This window comes from Ailuropoda melanoleuca, chromosome 4 (assembly GCF_002007445.2).
Source record: "Ailuropoda melanoleuca isolate Jingjing chromosome 4, ASM200744v2, whole genome shotgun sequence".
Classification (NCBI taxonomy): domain Eukaryota; kingdom Metazoa; phylum Chordata; class Mammalia; order Carnivora; family Ursidae; genus Ailuropoda; species Ailuropoda melanoleuca.
The window spans coordinates 16,911,071-16,923,922 of NC_048221.1; the positions used below are offsets into that span (position 1 = coordinate 16,911,071).

Here is a 12,852-nt window from a genome sequence, read left to right on the forward strand (position 1 = left end):
AAGAATGTTAATGTCACTGGGCAAAACTAACATTCACAACAAAGGAAACCAGCAATCAATAAATCTGAGGTACAAAGATATATACAACATTTCCAAAGGTCACAGAATAAAGAATAAATCCTGGAATAATTGCTGGCTTTCTCGAAACCTTCAAAACCGAGAAGTCATACAGTGGCTCAAGGGAAGTCTTCTCCAGGCTGAGGTAGGCATACAAGAGAAACGCAGACACCACCCACATCTAGTGCTTGTCTCCAGTGCAGTAATGTGAATCAAATGTTACGCCCCAGTTAAGAGCACACTCTGTTGCAAAGAACAATTTACTTGACCATTAGATGTGTACTCATTTGGGTCAACAGTGTCAGCCTGATCACAACTGCAAAATGAGTGCAGTTATTCACAGACATACAAGCTGACTCTCCAATCAGCTACCTAAGAGAAAATTTGCAGAGTACATCCCTGTTGACCCCGCTACTGCTTCGAGAATTCTGTTCAATACAAATACACTGGGGGTCTGGGGCTGGTGCTAGTTATGAGGTGGGAAGCCACAGGGGCTCAGGGCTGGCTGATGGAGTAGCAAAGCCCTAGTTAATGAGCTAGCAGTTAAAGATAAAGACAGATTTCAAAAGTAACGTTAATGGGGAGAAAAAGAAAAAGACTGAGGGCAAAATCGAAGGGGAAGAACTTTTAATTTGCAGCTCACTGGTTTCCTAACATTGAGCCATGGAAAGCCAGCTAAGGGCAGTGGAGAAGAGCCTGGATAAAGAGCTGTAGTGGCCAAAGGCCTCCAATATAACAAATTTTGATGATTAGTCTGCATTTCTAAGCGTATTTTTAAGATTGATCCAGCTCCCGTGTGGTATAATTAAAACAAATATTCAAGAAACATCAAAGGAAATTCACTCTTTCTTTCTGTTGTTGGAGATGTTTTGTGGCAGAGGGCCCTGGACTTGAATACATCCAACAAGAACGACAACACCCTTGGAAATAATTCACGTGATTCACTAAGAATCCTCCTCAAAGGAGCTCGTCAAGGTGCTTACTGTGACTGTTTCTACCCCACATTTGGGGAATCCTGGGAACCACTTACCCGTAGTATCATTCCCTTCTAGTCCATGATCACCATTGGCTAGCCCTGTTGGTTTGGATGGAGTACCTGCAACAACCACAAACAGTGATTACCCACGGTGACAGACAGCAACAGGAAACACAGATTCAACACCATCTAACTAGGTACAGTTTTGTCACTCTTCAAAGCAAGAGCTTAAAGCAGATAAAAATCTGTCCAAAATTTAAAGATCCAATAAAACAGAAAAACAGATGAGAACTGAGTCATTCAATTTTACGATACCCAAACACTACAGAAGAACCCTTCCTAATAAGCAAGCTGACATCTTTTCTGTTCTGTACCGTCGAAGATCACCATCATATTCCATAAAACCATTATGAAGCACCACGGAGGTTTTGTATCTGTGACTCAAATCCAAGGCTACAAGGGCACAGGGCTATTAAAACAACTCCCACATAAAAAGTCCAGAGCATCATCGTTGCTCCTTCTGAGGGTGAGAATTACATGGCTACCAGTATCACTTCTAGAAGCAGAGAACTGTTTGTTTGTTTTAGTCTTTCTTATTCTAATAGAGTATAGTTGTGCCTCATTTCCTACTGACTAAACATGCTGAGCACCTTTGCATGTATTTATTTGCCATCCCTTTCTTTGCTGAACCGAATGGTCAAATTTTTTGATCGTTTCCATTTGGGTTCTTTGTTTTCTTATTATGGAGTTTCGAGAATTCCTTATATATCCTGAAAACCAACCCTCTATCAGATGAATTCTGCAGATATTTTCTCCCAGCCTATGACTCGCATCTTCATTCTCTTAACCGTGTTTTTTGCAAAGCAAAAGTTTAAATTTTGATGAGCTCTAATTTTTCACTTTTCCCTCATGTTTCCAGGGAAGTATCTAAAAAATCTTTGTCTAGGGGTGCCTGAGTGGCTCAGTCACTCGTGTGACTGACTCCTGATTTCAACTCAGGTCTTGATCTCAGGGTTATGAGTTCAAGCCCCACGTTGGCTATGCACTGAGTGTGGAGCCTACTTAAAAAGTTAATTAAAAAAAAAAAATCTTTGTCCAACCCAAGGTCACAGGATTTTCTCCCATGTTTTCCTCTAAAACTCTTACAGTTTTCAAATTTAGTTTTCATATTGAGGCCTACGATACATGACAAATTTTGTATATGGTATAAAATACGGTTCCAGATTTGTATTTTTGCACGTGGACATCTAATCATTCTCATATCATTTGTTGAAAAGACTATCCTTATTCCATTTAACTGCCTTCGCACCTCTGTTGAAAAACTGATTGATCATACTATGTGTGGATCTATTTCTGGACTCTCTCTTCTATTCCACCAGCCTGTAAGTCTCTTCATTTTTCCAGTACTATACCATCTTGATTACTGAATTGTATAGTCTTTAAAAGAGGTCATGTAAGTCCTCTAAACTGGGTGTTTTCCAAAATCGTTTTGGTTATTCTAGTTCCTTTGCTCTTCTATATCCTGAATGAAACTGCACTGACTACATAGATCAATATAAGGATGCACAACCTTTTCTTAAAGGCTCTGATTATAACATTTCAGCAACCGGTCTAGCTCTGCTGTCAGCCTGCCAACCCAAGAGTTTCCCATGAGTCACTCTCAAGAACCTAACAGACATATTTTTCATAAGACAAGTAAAAATCTAGAATGTATGTTACAAAAAAATAAAATGCAAGATTTTACTTTGAAAGACAATAAACTACATTGTCCAACCTTCTGACTCCCACAAATCCAAGGCAGAAATCTTTCATGTAAACTCATAGAAAAGATCTTTCATTCTGTTATCTCGGATAACAGAGGAACAGCTACAGAGAACAACCTAAGAACAAGGTAGACTGAAAGGAGAATATGAATTAACTGGAAGGAAAAGGAATAAAGGACTGAAAGAGAACAGACTTTTATTAAATGCCCACTATGCACAAGGCACCACGCTAGGGCTTCACGTACTGTGTTTTACTTATCCAGAGAGATACCAAACGTTCTAGCCCATATTTATGCCAAATATGGGATAGAACATGTTTGGCATACATTTGCTTTTACTCCCACCAAGTAAGCTTATAAAATTTATTCTTCCTAGCTCAAGAAAGAATACATATTTTAAAAATCTGCCTCATTTTAAAATGCAGATTATAAAAAATAAAATGCAGATTACAGGAAAATGCAAATTACCAAAAAAATCATCTTCTGGTCATGAGAGTGATAAAATCTTTTTAAAATTTAATAACAGCCATTGTTGGCAACAGTATAAGAAAATAGGCAATCTCATATACCACTGGAGGAATATAAATTGTAACATCCTCTTTATGAGACAATTTGGCAGTCTATCAAATTTTTAAATACTTGACAATTCATTTTAGGTATGTAGGTCAGAGAAAGACATAAAAGTTCACAGAAATGAATGTTAATGAGATGTTTATATCACATGGTTTAAAAAGTAACAAATGCCCACTGACAGGTTCACTAAATTGTGAAATAATACGCAATTTTAAAAGAAATGAGGTAGCTTTTCATGTACTGAAATGGGAAGATGCCAGGACACATTAAGAAAAAAATAAAAGCAAAGATGGCACAACAGCATTATGAAACACACAAACACACAATGCATGCGCATGCACAAATAATCAGAAAAAAATGAAAGAATATATACCAAATGCCACTGATGGGGAACCAGAAATAGGCTAAAAAGGAAGGCTTTCACAGACATAAAGTCCTATTTTAATTGAGCACCTTAAAAAATTTAAGAGTAGGGACACCTGACTGGCTCAGTCAGTAAAGCATGTGACTCAGTCGTGAATTCAAGCCCCACATTGGGTGTAGAACTTACTTAATAAAAATAATAAGGGTGCCTGGGTGGCTCAGTCAATTAAGCGTCCAACTCTTGGTTCTGGCTCAGGTCATGATCTCATGGGTGGTGGGAATGAGCCCCAAGTCGAGCTCGATGCTCAGCGTGGAGTCAGCTTGTCCCTCTCCCTCTGCTCCTCCCCAGCTCCTGCGCACACACGCTCTCTCTCAAATAATAAATAAAATCTTAAAAAAAAAAAAAACAGCAGAAAAGATGGCTTAAAAGAATAAAGTAATGAAAGACTTAGAAATCCAGTATACTGGAAATTACAAGGAATATCCAAGAAAATGAAAGCAAATGGGATCACACCGAAGAAGAAACCACAGCCCAAAGAAGGCACAGGAAAGCAGGACTGCAAGGTCCTCCTCTATGCTTACAGATAGCAAGGCTGATGGGGACTGGGTGTTACAAGCAAACAATGAATCACAGAACACTACATCAAAAACTAATGATGTACTGTATGGTGACTAACATAACATTAAAAAAAAAAAAAAAAGCTATCAGGCTAGTCCTCATTCCCCCCACACTTTCCTTCCCTCACCCCACAAGTCTGCCTTGTGCCAACCCCCAGATGGAATGGGGAGCCCTCACACCCCACCTGGCAGCACAGTTATATCCCTGTCAGAGGGAGGTGGGAGAATCTCAAAGAGACAGTACTGCCAAATAAAGGAGGAAAACCATTACCAAAAGAGTAAGGTATCACATTCCAAGATAGTAACTATCACTCAGGGAAACAATGCTGATACAGCAAATAGGAGGCTTTTTAAAAAACTACCTCATTTCCCTCAGAAGGATAAAAGAAAACATCACAGATTCATGAACAAAAGCAAGCCCCTAAACAAAGTGAATTATCTAATGACTGAGTAACAGATCCTCTTCCAGGTTAAATAGTTTCCAATTCTTTGCTTTCACCAAAATTCGAAGAGGTCATAACGTAGCTGCCTTCTGACGGGGCACTGAAAATAATTTCTAATTGAAAATAATTTCTAATAATATTGACTTACGGAATTCTTAACACTGCCATAATAAGACTTCCATTCCCACATACTTAGCTATGTGAATAAAGTTTTCTGGCTATTATGTCTATTAAAACAATAGGAATAGGGGCGCCTGGGTGGCTTAGTCAGTTGAGCATCCAACTCTTGAGTTCAGCTATGGTCATAATCTCAGGGTCGTGGGTTTGAACCCCACGTCAGGCTTCACACTCAGAGAGAGTCCGCTTGAGATTCTCTGTCTCTCTCTGCCCCCTCCCCCGTTTGCATGCACACTCTAAAATAAATAAACAAACAAATAAATAAATAAATATATTTTTTAAAAGGAATAGAAATTGCTAAATCCTCTTTCACCTTATAGCAAAAAATAACGATCCACAGATTCATGATCTGAGAACAATATTAGTCCCCATCATTAAGAAAACATTTCCAAACAAATTCAACTTTTGTGGTTAGCAATGATTTACCAAAAATTAGAATATATGTGATCAATTGTGTACTACTAGTAACTGTGATAATAACTTTTCTTCTGGACCAAGTTAATACTCAAAGCCTTATGGCTACAGGAACGTTTTTCTTTTGGTTACAGGAACTTTTTTAAACTGAAATTTAAGCTTATGTACGTATTTTGTTACAAAAATCCAGTAATAATCAAGAAAAATCTTTCAAATATAAAAATGTATTATACTAAGATAAAAGTCTATGACAGACACAGAGGAGAAGTAAGAGTTCAAGGAATCAAAAGAAAGATTTACATTTCCAATGATAAAGAACAGCTTGCTCATGCATTTTTAAAATAGATGATGAGGAAAATCAAAATGCTACATATTTAGAAGCATTTGGATACACTGAACAGAGTGGTGTAACTTATTTTTATGTGGCAAAAGTAAAACATTCTGAAAATGACATGCTTTACAACTACCACCTCAAGCCAAAGCTTTAAATATCATCAACCTCCAGATTGGTATCTCCAGCCCAGAAGTCTCCTCTGAACTCCGGACTCTTATCTAGTCGCCTACTGCTCTTCTCCTCTTGAGTATCTTCTCCGCTGTCACATAACTCACACTTGACAAATCCCACAATTCCCTGAATTTCTTATTACATTCTCCTCAAAATCTACTCTTTCTAGAGCCTTCCCAATCTCAAATGATGGCAATTCCTTCCTTTCAGTTGCTCATGCTAAAACCCTTGCGACCATCCAGGACTCATTCTCAGGGAAGTGAAAGGAGCAGTTTCGGTGGTATGGCATGGGCTCCTGCAGGACGGAAGGGGGCTCCAGATAGAATGAGACAGGTAGTAGATCCACCTTTTTCAAATAAACAAGAAAAAAAAAAAGAAGTAAATGAGATGGGCACCCGGCTACGATAGGGTTTTCTTATTGAAGGGAAAAATTATGGTATGTTTGATGCTGATGAATGACCCAGCTGAAACAGTGGAACTCCTGACGCAGGAGACAGAAGAGACAATTGCTGTAGCAGTGCCCTGAGTGAGAGCACAGCTCGCCCATAACAAGGAGAGTAAAAGCAGAGTAAAGGGCACAGGGGAGATGCAGCGGGAGGACTGTGCAGAAGTTCTCTTCTGACTGAGTCCATTGACACTTTGTTGTAAAAGTCACTGGTGGAGAATATGAACAGGAGAGCAAGTGCTGGAAGTTGGAACGGAAAGAAGATGTGAAAGAGTTGTCTAGAAAGTGGAAAACTTTACAAATTCAGATGAATTTGTAGCAGAGTGCTCAGGTTCAAAGTTCAAGTTCCTAATACAGATGAAGTAGGACTTGAATTTATATCTCCTGAAGATAGCACTTATATGTCTAATAATTTTGCCTTGAGTTAAATAAGTGAACCTTCAGTTTTGAAAAACAGCATCTGTAAGACATTAAGTAAAGCAGAAAGTATGCATCCATGAAGACAGTATGGTTTTACAGAAAGAACACTGGGTTTAAAATCAGGAGATCTGGGGCACCTGGGTGGCACAGCGGTTAAGCATCTGCCTTCGGCTCAGGGCGTGATCCCAGCTTTATGGGATCGAGCCCCACATCAGGCTCTTCTGCTATGAGCCTGCTTCTTCCTCTCCCACTCCCCCTGCTTGTGTTCCCTCTCTCGCTAGCTGTCTCTCTCTCTGTCGAATAAATAAATAAAATCTTTAAAAAAAAAAATCAGGAGATCTACGTACAGTTGTGGTCTGTCACTATTAACCAAATGATCAAATGCAACTCTCTTGTGCTTTCGAATTCTTAACAGCCTCCTGTGGAAAATGGGGTAATATCTACCTCCCATGGTTATCATGAGGATTAATAATACCGCAGGCAGTACTGTGCCAATTGTATAGTGTTAAGTAAACATTAACAACTATTATTATTCTCATTGTTATTAACTACAAATAGATAAGCTCCAGAATGATCAACCCGCAGACTAACTGTAGATTAACTGTAGACTGATCACTAAACTTTAAAGTAACCTCAGGAAAACACTGAAATTAATCTACTTTTGCCTTATACAAAAATCTAGCTTAAGTGACATTAGTAGACTAAGTAATAATTGTGAGTCTAAGAAATAAGCCACTCACCAGAATAAAATAAAAGCCAAACAAGAAGGTCAGAAGAAAATAAAAGAGAGACTGAGATTCTACCTACATACAACACCCAACAGTCTTAAAAAAAAAAAAAAATCTAAGCCCAGGAGAGAAGAATTAAACAAACAAAAAACCCAAAACAAACAAAAACATTATAACATAAAAACAATAGGTCCTATTTTTTTATTTTTTTTTTTAAAGATTTTATTTATTTATTTGACGGAGAGAGAGAGAGACAGCCAGTGAGAGAGGGAACACAGGCAGGGGGAGTGGGAGGAGGAAGAAGCAGGCTCCCAGGGAAGAAGCACGATGTGGGGCTCGATCCCAGGACTCTGGGATCATGCCCTGAGCCGAAGGCAGATGCTTAACAACTGAGCCACCCAGGCGCCCCTAATTTTTTTTTTTTTTAAAGATTTATTTACTTAAAAGCCAGAGAGAAAAAAGAACGGGAGGGGCAGAGGCAGAGAGTGGCTCGAGCAGACTCTGCGCTGAGCATGGAGCCCGACATCACGACCCTAAGATCATGACCTGAGCTGAAACCACGATTTCGGATGCTCAACCGACTGCACACCCAGGTGCCCCAGCAATTAGGCTGTAGAGTAGGAAAGAGGCTCACTGTGCATGACTGGGTAAATCCTAATTCAAAAGATGCTACACTGCCTTCTCACTAATTCCCCCAGAGAGACATCCATTTCATGAAATGAAAACTTTCTCAGCTAAACACCTATACAGCACTGAAAACAAGTTTTTAAATTAATCACATGCTCTGAGAAATAAAGATACTCAAATTTACTGTTTTGTTAAATCTCTTGTCTCACAAGGGATTTCGGAGTCCCACAGCTGGCAAACCTACTTGGCAGAGGTCAGTAGAAAGAAGCTGAGAGCGCGCGTGTGCTGTGAGGAAGACAGCCACAGTGAGTCACTTTGGGCAAAATGGGGGGGATTCAGCATGATCTCAGGGCAAGGGCACCTTCCAGTGCGAAAGTCAGGCCTGTTCCAACACCACCCTCTGGTGGCCAGCAGAGTTGGCTGCAATGCTCTGTGACGGAAGGCCCCGCAGCTGAACAAAGTCTGCAGTATCTAGTTATCATCCTTTCCAGGACTTACTTCAGCCCTTTCTCTTGGATTGATGTTTCTCTTCTTGGGTGCATCAAAGTCACCTGCAAGGGCTTGTTAAAACAAAGACTGCTGAGCTCCATACCCAGAGTTTCTGATTTCATGTGGGCCCAAGGGATAGGATACTGCTGGTCTAAGGACCACACCTGGAGAACCACTATCCTATGTTAAAACATTTTATAGAAACAAGTTCTTCGCCGTGAAAACCTCCTGGGATGCTGGGGAGAAGGTATTCTCTCACTCCCACAAGTAGAACTACCTAAGCACAGAGTTCAGAAAAATTAAGTGACTTGTTCACAAATTTGCCAACTGTTTGTGTCCAAGAGTCAACAATGTGCTAGATGCTCATTCAAACATCTATGACAATGTTTTGAATGAACAAAAGTCACAAAAGTATTATTGTCTTGTTATTCATGTATAAGAGGAAGCTGTTTTTTGCCTCCCTGGCCTAGAAAAGAGCCATATAGAGCTGATCATGAACAATGATTAGGTAGATAACATTTCTGAAGAAGAAAAAAAATCAACACATAACATCTGAAAAAGTATTTCCAGAACTGTTTCCCAAGGTGACAGGCATTTTAGAAGTAGTATGACAACAGTGTTTACGCAAACACAAACAGGTGTTTGGCTATTTAGACGTTTTATGGGGACAGTAAGAAAATAAAAATACTCATGGAAACAAAACTGAATAGGGGTAAAATGGAAAAGAGTATAGTGTACCCACAAAAGGCTAAAAACAATGACAAATCCAGTAACAAGAAGGCTTTGAGAAATCATTATTTGCAGGTCTGGGGCAGGGACTGTACCTTGGTGGGGGTTGGGGGGGAGCAACTTTTCCTACTCGGTGTTAAGTGTCCTAAAGGCAGCCTGCTTGCTTACCCCAATTTTTAAGTTGAGGGTAATTAGGGTGGGCATGTGAGAATTGTAAGAAATAGAAACACAAGAGTTCTATTACATGTAACCCATTCAACAGCCCTTTCTATCCTAGATGCAGGACCGTGGTTGATCACTTTCCACTAGCCGGCCGACCTGAGCCTGCTACAAAATTACATCCAGAGCACCAGTGATAATTTACTGAATCTCACCCAATAACAAAACCAAACTTAAAGTTGGATATACAGTAAAACATGAAAATAATGAAGTCTAGGGCCCTTCAATCACTTCTGAAAAAGCACTCAGAAGAAACAAAAACATCTTATTTAGAACGTTCTCCAAGCAAAATACAAACATGAAACCTATCCTTTGGGCAAAACCCATCAGTCTGATAATCTATAAAAATCAGACTCACAGTAGAGAAGCCCCCATTCACGGAGAGTTCACTTACTGACCCAGATCTCTGCAAGACCAAATAAAGAAATTCTTTTCCTTTCTTCTGCAATGTCTCCAGCCACCTCTCCTTCTCCCACTTATTCTTAACAAACCTTCTACAAAAAAGGTCATATGAAAAAAAATCAGAAACTTTAGTTCTCCTGTAATTATAAATTTTATATTATTCTTTTTAAACAGGTTAATAAATAAATGCATGTGTACAAAACCCAAATGGTCCAAAGGAATATACAATAAAAATAAGGCTCCCTCCCACCCCTACACTCCAGCCAGCTACTTCTTCCTGGAGTAACCACTGTTACCAATTTCTAGAGTAGTTTCCCTGAATTAATGAACTTTTAATTATAGTACTTAATTACAGGTTATTCACATATTCAAAATATTAGGGGAAATTTAATAATTTTTATAAGCAAAACAGTTTCTAAACTTTCCTCTTCTGGGGTTAAGTTAATGGTATACACGTCATCACCCAAGATGAAGCATAAGAAAATCTACCGCTGACATGTCATTATTCTCGCCCACCTAAGCTGAGTCCCAGGTGGTGGAAGCATTGCTAAAGGAAAACAGAAAGTGAAATCCAAAGCAAGACATGGCCCTCCAGGAGACAGGGAGGTAAGCACGGCTGTCCTGTGTCAGAGCATGTGAGGGAGAGACACAGCGTGTAACACCAGCAGGTAAGAAGAATTCAACTAAAAAGTTTAATGACAGACTAAAGGCTAAATGAAGGATTGCATGAGCATATAGGATACCTGGCATCCACAGACACAAGGGGAGTTCACACCCACTTGCAGGTCTGTCGTACAGATATTTACCAGATGTTCATAAGACCACAAGCAGAGTGGGAAAGTCTCCTGCAGACTTGGGAGAAAGCAACCACTAGAGGAAAGGTGTGTGCAGCCCTGACACCACCCTCCCACCCCCCCACCCCGGCAACCCCTCCCTTCTATCCTACACAAACAAAATCTGAGCTGCTGCGGGGAAGGGTATCAAACCCTGTCAGCCCCAGGGCCTGGGGAAAGCACTGCCCCTGGGGAGTTAAGAAAATACCCTCTCACCCTAGGGGAGGAGCAGTAAGTCCTACCCAAGATCCTGCAGGATACCATTAGAAGACCCTACCACTGGAAGAGGCACATTACTGAGAAAGACTCACCATGCACACAGGATTAAGCCCAAACCAGGAGGGAAAACCAAAGACAACAAACTCCTGTCTACTTCCAGGCTAGCACCTTCCGATAAGGGAGGGGCTAGCACATGGAGAAACACCCGTCAGGGACACAGGTGCATGGGGAGACCAAAAGCTAAGAGTGGAACAAGAACATTGAGAGAAACCTTTCAGCACTTCACTCCCTCCTCTAAGCACGAGGGAATGGAGGAATCTGAAGCCACTACTGCACTAAAGAGAATCACAGTAACAACGAAACTCAAACCTAACTCAGCCCTAGCCTAAATGGACTCAACCCTTGATATTAACTACCTAGTGAAAGAAAAGACATGCCCACTTCCAGGCATACGTATTTTTTTTTATCTCAGTCACTACTGTTTTACATGTGAGGTCCAGTATTCACTCAAAAACTGAGAAACACGGGGCGCCTGGGTGGCACAGCGGTTAAGCGTCTGCCTTCGGCTCAGGGCGTGATCCCGACATTATGGGATCGAGCCCCACATCAGGCTCCTCTGCTGTGAGCCTGCTTCTTCCTCTCCCACTCCCCCTGCGTGTTCCCTCTCTCGCTGGCTGTCTCTATCTCTGTCAAATAAATAAATAAAATCTTTAAAAAAAAAAAAAACTGAGAAACACATAAAGTGCCAAAATACAAACAAACAAACAAAAACCCACTGTCAAGAGACAAAACAGACTGAGAAATGACCCAGGTGTTCAAATTTAGCCGACAAGAGATTTAAAATAATTATGAATACTGTTGAAGTCTACAGTGGAAAAGATCAAAATATGCATGAACAGATGGGGAACTTCAGCAGAGACAGAAGAGACTGTAAGAAAGAGTCAAATAGAAATGCTAGAGATTAAAACCAGAAAAGATACTAAAGAGTGCCACTGAGGGCTCCACATTAGATTCAACAGAACCAGGGGGAAAGAAAATCAGAGAACTTGAAAACAGGTCAAAAGAAAGTACCCAAATGAAACACAGAAAACAAAGGAGGAGGAAAAAAATAAGAGCATCCTAGAGCTGTGAGGCAATACCCAAAAATCTAATAAAAACGTCACTGGAATCCCAGGAGAAAAAAGAATAAGGCAAAGAAACATTTTTAAAAGATAACAATCAAAAAATTTCCAAACTTCATGAACCACATCAAAGCACAGATCAAGCTCAGAGAACCCCAAGCAGGACAAATACCAAGATACTACCGAAACACAACATATTCCAACTGCCAAAAAACAAAGATAAAGATAAAATTCTGAAGGCAGGCAGAGGGGCAAAAAGGAACAAAGATCACGATTATAACAGACTTGGGGCGCCTGGGTGGCTCAGTCAGTTGAGCGTCTGGCTTCGGCTCAATTCATGATCTCGGGGTCCTGGGATCGAGCGCCACGGCGGGCTCCCTGCTCAGCGGGGAGTCTGCTTCTCCCTCTGCCCCTCACTCTGCTTGTGTTCCTTCTCTCTCATAATTAAATAAAATCTTAAAAGATCATAACAGACTTCTCATCACAAGCTATCCAAGTGGGAAGACTAATTTTCCTAAATGAAAGAAAAAAGTCACAAAGAATACACACCTTGGAAAGGTAGCTTCCAAAACTGAATGCCTGTTTTTCATAAACCAAAGCCGAAATAATTCATTTTTAAAAGACCTGTGCTATAAGAAATGTTAAAAGAATTCTTTCAGGCACTAGGAGTATGGTACTAGATAGAAATCTGGGTCTATACAAAGAAATAAAGAGTGCCCAAGATGGTAAAAA

The 12,852-nt window shown here is 40.2% G+C and overlaps 1 protein-coding gene across 12 annotated transcripts in view; it reads right to left on the reverse strand.

Annotated features, from left to right (window-relative positions):
* The window catches only part of MAP4 (microtubule associated protein 4), a 182,910-nt gene that overhangs the window by 108,573 nt on the left and 61,485 nt on the right, over positions 1-12,852 (reverse strand). For all 12 annotated transcript variants that reach the window (XM_034658234.1, XM_034658224.1, XM_034658226.1 and 9 more), the window contains one exon: positions 1,088-1,153. In XM_034658234.1, the coding sequence (XP_034514125.1) occupies positions 1,088-1,153 (66 nt within the window). The remainder of the gene's footprint in view (positions 1-1,087; positions 1,154-12,852) is intronic.